The sequence below is a fragment of the Anomaloglossus baeobatrachus genome, chromosome 4 (genome assembly GCF_048569485.1).
Source record: "Anomaloglossus baeobatrachus isolate aAnoBae1 chromosome 4, aAnoBae1.hap1, whole genome shotgun sequence".
NCBI classification, from domain to species: domain Eukaryota; kingdom Metazoa; phylum Chordata; class Amphibia; order Anura; family Aromobatidae; genus Anomaloglossus; species Anomaloglossus baeobatrachus.
The window spans coordinates 9,668,979-9,682,801 of record NC_134356.1 but is presented as its reverse complement, the minus strand read 5'-3'; the positions used below and the strand labels follow the sequence as shown (position 1 = coordinate 9,682,801).

At 56.3% G+C, this 13,823-nt stretch overlaps 1 protein-coding gene across 1 annotated transcript in view; it reads left to right on the top strand.

Annotated features, from left to right (window-relative positions):
* CACNA1C (calcium voltage-gated channel subunit alpha1 C) overlaps nt 1-13,823 on the top strand; it is a 348,304-nt gene that overhangs the window by 275,640 nt on the left and 58,841 nt on the right. Inside the window, exons 21-24 of the mRNA XM_075342990.1 lie at nt 2,290-2,436; nt 8,748-8,949; nt 10,597-10,755; nt 11,639-11,749. Of these exons, the coding sequence (XP_075199105.1) occupies nt 2,290-2,436; nt 8,748-8,949; nt 10,597-10,755; nt 11,639-11,749 (619 nt within the window). The remainder of the gene's footprint in view (nt 1-2,289; nt 2,437-8,747; nt 8,950-10,596; nt 10,756-11,638; nt 11,750-13,823) is intronic.

The following is a 13,823-nucleotide window of genomic DNA, read 5'->3' as shown; positions in this document are numbered from 1 at the left end:
CCCAGGGGTCAGAGCGCCGCTACAGACAGGACCCAGGGGTCAGAGCGCCGCTACAGACAGGACCCAGGGATCAGAGCGCAGCTACAGACAGGACCCAGGGGTCAGAGCACAGCTACAGACAGGACCCAGGGGTCAGAGCGCAGCTACAAACAGGACCCAGGGATTAGAGCGCAGCTACAGACAGGACCCAGGGATCAGAGTGCAGCTACAGAGAGGACCCAGGGGTCAGAGCGCAGCTACAGACAGGACCCAGGGATCAGAGCGCAGCTACAGACAGGACCCAGAGATCAGAGCGCAGCTACAGACAGGACCCAGGGATCAGAGCGCAGCTACAGACAGGACCAAGGGATCAGAGTGCAGCTACAGACAGGACCCAGGGATCAGAGTGCAGCTACAGACAGGACCCAGGGATCAGAGCACAGCTACAGACAGGACCCAGGGATCAGAGCACAGCTACAGACAGGACCCAGGGATCAGAGCGCAGCTACAGACAGGACCCAGGGATCAGAGTGCAGCTACAGAGAGGACCCAGGGGTCAGAGCGCAGCTACAGACAGGACCCAGGGATCAGAGCGCAGCTACAGACAGGAGCCAGGGATCAGAGCGCAGCTACAGACAGGACCCAGGGATCAGAGCGCAGCTGCAGACAGGAGCCAGGGATCAGAGTGCAGCTAGAGACAGGACCCAGGGATCAGAGCGCAGCTGCAGACAGGAGCCAGGGATCAGAGCGCAGCTAGAGACAGGACCCAGGTTTAGAGTGCAGCTACAGACAGGAGCCATGGATCAGAGCGCAGCTACAGACAGGAGCCAGGGATCAGAGCGCAGCTACAGACAGGAGCCAGGGATCAGAGTGCAGCTAGAGACAGGACCCAGGGATCAGAGTGCAGCTAGAGACAGGAGCCAGGGATCAGAGTGCAGCTAGAGACAGGAGCCAGGGATCAGAGTGCAGCTACAGACAGGACCCAGGGATCAGAGTGCAGCTGCAGACAGGAGCCAGGGATCAGAGTGCAGCTAGAGACAGGACCCAGGGATCACAGCGCAGCTGCAGACAGGAGCCATGGATCAGAGTGCAGCTGCAGACAGGAGCCAGGGATCAGAGCGCAGCTACAGACAGGACCCAGGGATCAGAGCGCAGCTGCAGACAGGAGCCAGGGATCAGAGTGCAGCTAGAGACAGGACCCAGGGATCAGAGCGCAGCTGCAGACAGGAGCCAGGGATCAGAGTGCAGCTAGAGACAGGACCCAGGTTTAGAGTGCAGCTAGAGACAGGACCCAGGGATCAGAGTGCAGCTACAGACAGGAGCCAGGGATCAGAGCGCAGCTACAGACAGGAGCCAGGGATCAGAGTGCAGCTAGAGACAGGACCCAGGGATCAGAGTGCAGCTAGAGACAGGACCCAGGGATCAGAGTGCAGCTAGAGACAGGAGCCAGGGATCAGAGTGCAGCTACAGACAGGACCCAGGGATCAGAGTGCAGCTGCAGACAGGAGCCAGGGATCAGAGTGCAGCTAGAGACAGGACCCAGGGATCACAGCGCAGCTGCAGACAGGAGCCATGGATCAGAGTGCAGCTACAGACAGGAGCCAGGGATCAGAGTGCAGCTGCAGACAGGACCCAGGGATCAGAGTGCAGCTACAGACAGGACCCAGGGATCAGAGTGCAGCTACAGACTGGACCCAGGGATCAGAATGCAGCTGCAGACAGGACCCAGGGATCAGAGTGCAGCTGCAGACAGGACCCAGGGATCAGAGTGCAGCTGGAGACAGGAGCCATGGATCAGAGTGCAGCTGCAGACAGGAGCCATGAATCAGAGTGCAGCTGCAGACAGGAGCCATGGATCAGAGTGCAGCTACAGACAAAAGCCAGGGATCAGAGTGCAGCTACAGACAGGACCCAGGGATCAGAGTGCAGCTGTAGACTGGAGCCAGGGATCAGAGCGCAGCTGTAGACTGGAGCCATGAATCACAGCGCAGCTGTAGACATGATCCGGTGATCAGAGCGCAGATGTAGACAGGAGCCTGAGATAAGACCGCGGCTGCAAACAGCAGCCAGATTTTGGAGTGCGTCCGCAGACAGCAGCCAGGGATCAAAGTGCAGAAGAAAGGGACCAGAGTTCAATCGCAGACAGTAGCCAGGGGTCAGGGCAATGCGGAGCAAATATGCAACCAGGTAAACGGTTGGAAATGTAGATGCAGCTCTGGATGTGACTGGAGTATAACATAGCATGTAACTAAAGATCGGATGAAGGTCAGTAAAGTGATGGGACTAATCATTAAATGTTGTGCTGTGCAGGGGGAAGTACATCACTTACAAGGACGGCGACGTGTCACAGCCGATGATCCAGGAACGCAACTGGGAGAACAGCAAATTCGACTTCGATAATGTCCTGGATGCAATGATGGCGCTATTCACAGTCTCCACCTTCGAGGGTTGGCCGGAGTGAGTTGTGGGGATGCGGAGAGTTTGAGGCTTCTTTCTTTCCAATTCTGACCTGTGTCCGGTATTGCAACTACACTGAAATGAATAAGCTGCAATACCAGTCACAACCTGTGGACAGATGTAGCACTGTTTTTTTGAAAAAAGGGGTCATGTAAATCTTGGACAACCCCTTTATTAAACACTATGAATTTCTGAATGAATCATGTCCCTTCTTACAGAGGACGTGTCACTATGTGCCATGGTGATGATAGATCCAGTCACTGACTGACGCCGGTGGATCGGTATTATTAGCTCCTGTGGGGGCCGCGCTTTATCACAAGGCTTAATCAAATCCATCTATTATTTTATAAAGCTGTGTAATATCTGCGGTGACGACACTGATTAGCATCCGTGTCCTCAGAAAACCAAATCTTCATTAGATTGTGAAAGGAAATATCTGCTTTGTCCGCGGCTTCTTTTTTATGACAGTGCCAACATTTTTCTCCACGTAAGAGGCGGCAGATGGGGCTCATGCGGCCCAAGGTTTTCTGGCATCAGGCAGAGAACCCATTAGGTTGGTGCATCCTGTAAACACCGGCCCAAATTATAGAAAGACGACGCCGCGTCTGAACTCATAGACGCCATAATTACACCAAAAACACCGAAATGCGGGGACACAAAGAGGAGAAGGTGAACACAGCTCCAAGACATCCTCTCCTCCAGACCCCACCATCCCCCTCCTCCACATGCCTCTGTCCCCCTCCTCCAGACCGCACCATCCCCCTCCTCCACATGCCTCTGTCCCCCTCCTCCAGACCCCACTGTCCCCCTCCTCCACATGCCTCTGTCCCCCTCCTCCAAACCCCACCATCCCCCTCCTCCACATGCCACTGTCCTCCTCCTCCAGACCCCACTGTCCCTCTCCTCCACATGCCTCTGTCCCCCTCCTCCACATCCCACTGTCCCCCTCCTCCACATGCCTCTGTCCCCCTCCTCCAAACCCCACCATCCCCCTCCTCCACATGCCACTGTCCCCCTCCTTCAGACCCCACCATCCCCCTCCTCCACATGCCTCTGTCCCCCTCCTGCACATCACACTGTCCCCCTCCTCCAGACCCCACTGTCCTCCTCCTCCAAACTCCACCATCCCCCTCCTCCACATGCCTCTGTCCCCCTCCTCCAGACCCCACCATCCCCCTCCTCCACATGCCTCTGTCCTCCTCCTCCAGACCCCACTGTCCCCCCTCCTCCACATGCCTCTGTCCCCCTCCTTCAGACCCCACCATCCCCCTCCTCCACATGCCTCTGTCCCCCTCCTGCACATCACACTGTCCCCCTCCTTCAGACCCCACCATCCCCCTCCTCCAGACCCCACCATCCCCCTCCTCCACATGCCTCTGTCCCCCTCCTGCACATCACACTGTCCCCCTCCTCCAGACCCCACTGTCCTCCTCCTCCAAACTCCACCATCCCCCTCCTCCACATGCCTCTGTCCCCCTCCACCAGACCCCACCATCCCCCTCCTCCACATGCCTCTGTCCTCCTCCTCCTCCTCCAGACCCCACTGTCCCCCCTCCTCCACATGCCTCTGTCCCCCTCCTTCAGACCCCACCATCCCCCTCCTCCACATGCCTCTGTCCCCCTCCTGCACATCACACTGTCCCCCTCCTCCACATGCCTCTGTCCCCCTCCTCCACATGCCTCTGTCCCCCTCCTCCACATGCCTCTGTCCCCCTCCTCCACATCCCACTGTCCCCCTCCTCCAAACCCCACCATCCCCCTCCTCCACATCCCACTGTCCCCCTCCTTCAGACCCCACCATCCCCCTCCTCCACATGCTTCTGTCCCCCTCCTCCACATCCCACTGTCCCCCTCCTCCAAACCCCACCATCACCCTTCTCCACATCCCACTGTCCCCCTCCTCCAGACCCCACCATCCCCCTTCTCCACATGCCTCTGTCCCCCTCCTCCACATCCCACTGTCCCCCTCCTCCAGACCCCACCATCCCCCTTCTCCACATCCCACTGTCCCCCTCCTCCAGACCCCACCATCCCCCTCCTCCACATGCCACTGTCCCCCTCCTTCAGACCCCACCATCCCCCTCCTCCACATGCCTCTGTCCCCCTCCTCCAGACCCCACTGTCCCCCTCCTCCACATGCCTCTGTCCCCCTCCTCCAAACCCCACCATCCCCCTCCTCCACATGCCACTGTCCTCCTCCTCCAGACCCCACTGTCCCTCTCCTCCACATGCCTCTGTCCCCCTCCTCCACATCCCACTGTCCCCCTCCTCCACATGCCTCTGTCCCCCTCCTCCAAACCCCACCATCCCCCTCCTCCACATGCCACTGTCCCCCTCCTTCAGACCCCACCATCCCCCTCCTCCACATGCCTCTGTCCCCCTCCTGCACATCACACTGTCCCCCTCCTCCAGACCCCACTGTCCTCCTCCTCCAAACTCCACCATCCCCCTCCTCCACATGCCTCTGTCCCCCTCCTCCAGACCCCACCATCCCCCTCCTCCACATGCCTCTGTCCTCCTCCTCCAGACCCCACTGTCCCCCCTCCTCCACATGCCTCTGTCCCCCTCCTTCAGACCCCACCATCCCCCTCCTCCACATGCCTCTGTCCCCCTCCTGCACATCACACTGTCCCCCTCCTTCAGACCCCACCATCCCCCTCCTCCAGACCCCACCATCCCCCTCCTCCACATGCCTCTGTCCCCCTCCTGCACATCACACTGTCCCCCTCCTCCAGACCCCACTGTCCTCCTCCTCCAAACTCCACCATCCCCCTCCTCCACATGCCTCTGTCCCCCTCCTCCAGACCCCACCATCCCCCTCCTCCACATGCCTCTGTCCTCCTCCTCCAGACCCCACTGTCCCCCCTCCTCCACATGCCTCTGTCCCCCTCCTTCAGACCCCACCATCCCCCTCCTCCACATGCCTCTGTCCCCCTCCTGCACATCACACTGTCCCCCTCCTCCACATGCCTCTGTCCCCCTCCTCCACATGCCTCTGTCCCCCTCCTCCACATGCCTCTGTCCCCCTCCTCCACATCCCACTGTCCCCCTCCTCCACATCCCACTGTCCCCCTCCTTCAGACCCCACCATCCCCCTCCTCCACATGCCTCTGTCCCCCTCCTCCACATCCCACTGTCCCCCTCCTCCAAACCCCACCATCCCCCTTCTCCACATCCCACTGTCCCCCTCCTCCAGACCCCACCATCCCCCTTCTCCACATGCCTCTGTCCCCCTCCTCCACATCCCACTGTCCCCCTCCTCCAGACCCCACCATCCCCCTTCTCCACATCCCACTGTCCCCCTCCTCCAGACCCCACCATCCCCCTCCTCCACATGCCACTGTCCCCCTCCTTCAGACCCCACCATCCCCCTCCTCCACATGCCTCTGTCCCCCTCCTCCACATCCCACTGTCCCCCTCCTCCAAACCCCACCATCCCCCTTCTCCACATCCCACTGTCCCCCTCCTCCAGACCCCACCATCCCCCTTCTCCACATGCCTCTGTCCCCCTCCTCCACATCCCACTGTCCCCCTCCTCCAGACCCCACCATCCCCCTTCTCCACATCCCACTGTCCCCCTCCTCCAGACCCCACCATCCCCCTTCTCCACATGCCTCTGTCCCCCTCCTCCAGACCCCACCATCCCCCTTCTCCACATCCCACTGTCCCCCTCCTCCAGACCCCACCATCCCCCTCCTCCACATGCCACTGTCCCCCTCCTTCAGACCCCACCATCCCCCTCCTCCACATGCCTCTGTCCCCCTCCTCCACATCCCACTGTCCCCCTCCTCCAGACCCCACCATCCCCCTTCTCCACATCCCACTGTCCCCCTCCTCCAGACCCCACCATCCCCCTTCTCCACATGCCTCTGTCCCCCTCCTGCACATCACACTGTCCCCCTCCTTCAGACCCCACCATCCCCCTCCTCCACATGCCTCTGTCCCCCTCCTGCACATCACACTGTCCCCCTCCTCCAGACCCCACTGTCCTCCTCCTCCAAACTCCACCATCCCCCTCCTCCACATGCCTCTGTCCCCCTCCTCCAGACCCCACTGTCCCCCCTCCTCCACATGCCTCTGTCCCCCTCCTTCAGACCCCACCATCCCCCTCCTCCACATGCCTCTGTCCCCCTCCTGCACATCACACTGTCCCCCTCCTCCACATGCCTCTGTCCCCCTCCTCCACATGCCTCTGTCCCCCTCCTCCACATGCCTCTGTCCCCCTCCTCCACATCCCACTGTCCCCCTCCTCCAAACCCCACCATCCCCCTCCTCCACATGCCACTGTCCCCCTCCTTCAGACCCCACCATCCCCCTCCTCCACATGCCTCTGTCCCCCTCCTCCACATCCCACTGTCCCCCTCCTCCACATGCCTCTGTCCCCCTCCTCCACATGCCTCTGTCCCCCTCCTCCACATGCCTCTGTCCCCCTCCTCCACATCCCACTGTCCCCCTCCTCCACATCCCACTGTCCCCCTCCTTCAGACCCCACCATCCCCCTCCTCCACATGCCTCTGTCCCCCTCCTTCAGACCCCACCATCCCCCTCCTCCACATGCCACTGTCCCCCTCCTTCAGACCCCACCATCCCCCTCCTCCACATGCCTCTGTCCCCCTCCTGCACATCACACTGTCCCCCTCCTCCAGACCCCACTGTCCTCCTCCTCCAAACTCCACCATCCCCCTCCTCCACATGCCTCTGTCCCCCTCCTCCAGACCCCACCATCCCCCTCCTCCACATGCCTCTGTCCCCCTCCTTCAGACCCCACCATCCCCCTCCTCCACATGCCTCTGTCCCCCTCCTGCACATCACACTGTCCCCCTCCTCCAGACCCCACTGTCCTCCTCCTCCAAACTCCACCATCCCCCTCCTCCACATCCCACTGTCCCCCTCCTCCAGACCCCACCATCCCCCTCCTCCACATGCCACTGTCCCCCTCCTTCAGACCCCACCATCCCCCTCCTCCACATGCCTCTGTCCCCCTCCTGCACATCATACTGTCCCCCTCCTCCAGACCCCACTGTCCTCCTCCTCCAAACTCCACCATCCCCCTCCTCCACATGCCTCTGTCCCCCTCCTCCAGACCCCACTATCCCCCTCCTCCACATGCCTCTGTACCCCTCCTCTAAATCTCTCTGTCCCCTCCTTCAGACCCCACCATCCCCTCCTCTACATCCCTCTGTCCCCTCCTCCAGACCCCACTATCCCCCTCCTCCACACCCTTCTTTCCCCTTCTTTAGATCCCACTGTCTCCCTTCTGCACGTCCCTCTGTACCCTCCTCCAGACCCCGGTGTCCCACATCCTTTTGTCCCCCCCTCCAGACCCCAATGTCACCCTCCTCCACATCCTTCTATCCCTTCCTCCAGACCCCACAGTCCACTCCTCCACGTCCCACTGTCCACTCTCCCACATCCCTTTTTTTTGCTCTCCTTCAGAACTCACTGTCACCCTCTTCCACATCTTTATGGTCCCCCTTTCCAGACCACACTGCCCCCCTCCTCCACATCCTACTGTTGCCCCCAAGACCGCACCATCCCTCTCCTCCATGTCCCTCTGCCCCCTCCTCCAGACCCTACTGTCCTTTTTCCTCCACATCACTGTCCCCTATTGTAGACCCCACCATCTCCCTTCCCCATATCCTTCTGTCCCCCCTGAAGAACCCACCGTCTCCCTCCTCAACGTCCCTCTGTCCCCTCCTCCAGACCCCACTGTCTCCCTCCTCAACGTCCCTCTGTCCCCTCCTCCAGACCCCACTGTCTCCCTCCTCAACGTCCCTCTGTCCCCTCCTCCAGACCCCACTGTCTCCCTCCTCAACGTCCCTCTGTCCCCTCCTCCAGACCCCACCGTCTCCCTTCTCCACGTCCCTCTGTGCCCCACAAAGATGTTCCCCAAGCCGATGAGCTCATGTGTCATCTACATTGCATTCTGGGATGGGAGGAGAGGAGCAGCCCAGACAAGTGATGAGCTATGGGGACATGACTGGTTTTGAGCCCAGATTTGACTGCTCGGCCACACAGCGGACGGCTGCAGATACTGCCTGTGATTTACAGGTGCTGAAAATCGGACTATAGTAGTCCGTCCTGCAATTTTTTTACAAGCAGACCTGAAGTCTGGAGCAAAAGTGTATTGATGTGAGTGTAATGCAGAGGTTACAGGTGCATTACGTGCAGATTCATGCTATACAGTGAAGTGATGGACGCTCTTCATGCACAGTGCCCCCTGCAGGGTGCTGATGGACTAGCCACGACGTGAGGCCTCGCTGTGACTTATGTGGGTCGGTGACAGACGCTGTCTCTTGTGCTTTTTTCAGGCTGCTGTATAGAGCCATTGACTCCCACACTGAGGACATAGGTCCCATCTACAACCACCGAGTGGAGATTTCCATCTTTTTCATCATCTACATCATTATAATCGCCTTCTTCATGATGAACATTTTCGTAGGTTTCGTCATTGTCACGTTTCAGGAGCAGGGAGAACAGGAATATAAGAACTGTGAGCTGGACAAGAACCAGGTATGGCAGACTGAGCGATACCAGTGAGGATGCGGTATGGAAGACTGAGCGATACCAGTGAGGATGCGGTATGGAAGACTGAGCGATACCAGTGAGGATGCGGAATGGGAGACTGAGCGATACCAGTGAGGATGCGGTATGGGAGACTGAGCGATACCCGTGAGGATGCGGTATGGAAGACTGAGCGATACCAGTGAGGATGCGGTATGGAAGACTGAAATAGTTAAAACAATCACCAACACACAAAGTGAAATGCTAATACAATATAAAGGCTAAAAAAGTAGTCCTACTGTGTGGTGATCCAGATACAACATAGATAATATACCTGCAATACTTTTCACAATGTACTCACTCATCAAGGAGGTAAATAGTCAGGGATAAACCCATAAGGTGCAGGATAGCTATAGTGCAGCCCCCCCCAGGGGTCTAACCGTCAGGTACACCATAATAAAGGCCAGGTAACAACCACTGCCAAGAGTCACTCAAATAAATAAGGTAAAAGGCAGCCTTGCAACAATTAGTTATATCCAAACGTACCTGATGGATCAGACGGCTGGGGGTGTATCCTGGATCACAAGCCCGAAGCGCTTTTCGGCAACCTTTCTCAAGGGCCGTTACACGTGTAACGGCCCTTGAGAAAGGTTGCCGAAAAGCGCTTCGGGCTTGTGATCCAGGATACACCCCCAGCCGTCTGATCCATCAGGTACGTTTGGATATAACTAATTGTTGCAAGGCTGCCTTTTACCTTATTTATTTGAGTGACTCTTGGCAGTGGTTGTTACCTGGCCTTTATTATGGTGTACCTGACGGTTAGACCCCTGGGGGGGGCTGCACTATAGCTATCCTGCACCTTATGGGTTTATCCCTGACTATTTACCTCCTTGATGAGTGAGTACATTGTGAAAAGTATTGCAGGTATATTATCTATGTTGTATCTGGATCACCACACAGTAGGACTACTTTTTTAGCCTTTATATTGTATTAGCATTTCACTTTGTGTGTTGGTGATTGTTTTAACTATTTCAATAAAGTGAGCATAATTTAACTCCGTTGTGTGTGTAATCACATTGTTCAAAGATATTGAGGAGTATGCATACATTTGGTATAATTGGGAGAGTATTATGTGAGAACATGAAGTTATAATATGGTTCACTATAACTCCCCTTTTTTCATGAAAACTGTTCTAATGGTATGGAAGACTGAGCGATACCAGTGAGGATGCGGTATGGCAGACTGAGCGATACCAGTGAGGATGCGGTATGGAAGACTGAGCGATACCAGTGAGGATGCGGTATGGAAGACTGAGCGATACCAGTGAGGATGCGGTATGGAAGACTGAGCGATACCAGTGAGGATGCGGTATGGGAGACTGAGCGATACCCGTGAGGATGCGGTATGAAAGACTGAGCGATACCAGTGAGGATGCAGCTGTGTCTTTACATTTAAAGGGACAGTATACCATTTTTATCGTGGCTTACTTTGCAGTGGATTGCATTCTGTTGTTCACTGTTTTCAGCCATCGCAGACTGGGACGTGCTGGGCTGCCAGATAAACTATTGCCCCCTACCTTCCATGCGAATAGTCTATAGCTCTTGCACTGTCTCCTGTATTACCGGCCGCTCATCTCATCCTCTATCTCCTCTGCAGCGTCAGTGTGTGGAGTACGCTCTGAAGGCTCGTCCCCTGCGGAGGTATATACCCAAAAACCAGTACCAGTATAAAGTGTGGTATGTGGTCAACTCCACCTACTTTGAGTATCTGATGTTCGTGCTGATCCTGCTCAACACCATCTGTCTGGCCATGCAGGTAAGCGGCAAACAGGGTGCAAAAAAGTGTCCACAACAACAGATCTGTGCTGCGCACTGGGGACTGTGAGCACTGGTTGCTGTGGGCAGCTGCTCCACTAATCCAGTGGGTCACAAGATACCAGGCGGCCGGCTCACACCGTGTCTGCTCGCACCGTGTCTGCTCGCACCGTGCCTGCTCTCACCGTGCCTGCTCGCACAGTGTCTGCTCGCACCGTGTCTGCTTCACCGTGCCTGCTCGCACCGTGCCTGCTCTCACCGTGCCTGCTCTCACCGTGCCTGCTCTCACCGTGCCTGCTCGTACCGTGTCTGCTCGTACCGTGTCTGCTCGCACCGTTTCTGCTCGCACCGTGCCTGCTCGCACCGTGCCTGCTCGTACCATGTCTGCGGGCACATATCTGCTCGCACCGTGCCTGCTCGCACCGTGCCTGCTCGCACCGTGCCTGCTCGCACCGTGCCTGCTCGTACCATGTCTGCTCGCACCGTGCCTGCTCGTACCATGTCTGCGGGCACATATCTGCTCGCACTGTGCCAGCAGAGCCACTCTCCTGCCCATGCAGAAGTTGGAGCCACTGGATGATCTTGGGGTGTTTTTTTCTTTACTGTTTGCAATACCTTTGCTTTGTGTCAATGAATGAAGGGTTCCAGAGTCCGACCCATCCTGCACACACTGTTCAGTCCAGACAATCCTTCTTTGCTACATTCATACGCAGCACAGATCTGTCTGCTGCTTCTGGTTTTGGCCATCATCTAGGCTGGTTGTGACTGTAACAAAACCTCAGCTGTGTGAGCAGGAGAACAATGTCTTCGTGTCCATGCCGTGTCCCTCCCCTGCGCGCAGATTATGATCATAGACCCTGATCCTCTTCCCTCCATTATTTCAGCACTACGGACAGAGCTGTTCTTTCAAGGAAGCCATGAACATCCTCAACATGGTGTTCACCGGCCTCTTCACCGTGGAGATGATCCTGAAACTCATTGCCTTCAAACCAAAGGTAGGTCCGGCGTAGTGGCGGGTGTCACCAGGGTGGGCAGGGGCTCAGCATTAGCAATGGCTTTATGTGAGCACTTTGGGACCCCGGGTGCCTGTACCCATAGCACCACATCAGCCCTATCAGGGGTAAGAACCTCTGTCCCGTACACACACATCTCCTCCGGCACCTAGCGGCTCCTTTACACTACGTAGTGCCGCCATCACAGTGCGGCCATGGGTGGAGGAGCGCCTGTAGTGCTACACACAAGAGCTTACAAACCCAGATGTCTTTGGTAGGTGACCTCGTACGCAGCCCCTCTATGGCAGAAGCGTGAATATCCAGGGGATCGTCCTGGGGGGAGCACAGGAGCTGACACAGGGGGTGCGGTGAATCTATGATGTGGGTGATGCCATGAACTGCAGCCCGTGATCACTCAGTAAAACTACAAGAGATCTGTCCAATGTCACATTTTGATTGACAGCTACGTAATAATAGAAGTTCACACTAAAGCTACAGACACCGGTGTGAAACCAGAACTACAGGGACCAGAATGCACACTGGCCCTAATACCTGAGTTCCCATAATGCACTGCAGCTCCTCGGAGGACTATATATACAGACACAGATCCAGCAGGGGGCGCTAGTGGAGGTGTGCAGCCAGGAGCCGACAGAGCCAGGAATGCTCTCAATAATCCACCATTTCTGAGCTCAAAATCAAAACTTGTGTAATCTCTCATGTCTCTGTAAGAACAATGATCTAAGTGGATGTGTGAGGCAGAAGGGTCCTCGGGGCTCACACGCGCCCCCCCGTGCAATCATCCCCAATCATAGTGCAAAGGACTCATGTCTGGGACTCCGAGTCCAGCTCAGGTCTCCTCAGGGGTCGGCGTCGTGTCCGTCACCTGAGTTACAGAAGGCATTACTGCTGGTTTCAACCCATTTTCTGTTTCGCCCATTAGACATTTTGAGGAAATGCAGGAAGACTACACTGTGTGCAGAATTATTAGGCAGATGAGCCTTGTGATCACATGATACTTTTATACATGTCGTCCTACTCCAGGCTGTATAGTGAGAGCCAACTACCAATGAAGTAAATCCGGTGCTGTGCCTCTCTGTAATGAGGAGGGGTGCGGTGTAATGACACAACACCCTATATAAGGGGGGCTTCATTATTAGGCAACCTCCTTTCCTTTGGCAAAATGGGTCAGAAGAGAGATGTGACGGGCTCTGAAAAGTCCATATTGTGAGATGTCTTGCAGAGGGATGCAGCAGTCTTGATATTGCCAAACATTTAAAGCGTGATCACCGAACAACAAGCATTTCATGGCAAATAGCCAACAGGGTCGCAAGAAGCGTGCTGGGCAAAAAAGGCGCAAAATAACTGCCCATGAACTGAGGAAAATCAAGCGTGAAGATGCCAAGATGCCATTTGCCACCAGTTTGTCCATATTTCACAGCTGCAACGTTACTGGAGTATCAAAAAGCACAAGGTGCGCCATACTCAGGGACAGGCCAAGGTAAGGAAGGCTGAAAACCACCACCTCTGACCAAGAAACAAGATAAAACCTCAAGACTGGGCCAAGAAATATCTGAAGACTGATTCTTCACAGGTTTTATGGACTGATGAAATGAGAGTGACTCTTGATGGGCAGATGGATGGGCCAGAGGCTGGATCAGTAAAGGGGAGAGAGCTCCACTCCGACTCAGACGCCAGCAAGGTGGAGGTGGGCACTGGTATGGGCTGGGATCAGCAAAGATCAACTTGTGGGATCTTTTCGGGTTGAGGATGGAGGAAGCTCAACTCCCAGACCTACTGCCAGTTTCTGGAAGACAACTTCTTCAAGCAGTGGTACAGGAAGAAGTCGCTATCGCTCAACAAACACATGATTTTCATGCAGGACAATGCTCCATCACATGCATCCAACTACTCCACAGCGTGGCTGGCCAGTAAAGGTCTAAAAGATGAAAAAATAATGACATGGCCCCCTTGTTCCCCTGATCTGAACCCCATAGAGAACCTGTGGTCCCTCATAAAATGTGAGATCTACAGGGAGGGAAAACAGTCCACCTCTGGGAGCAGTGTCTGGAGGCTGTGG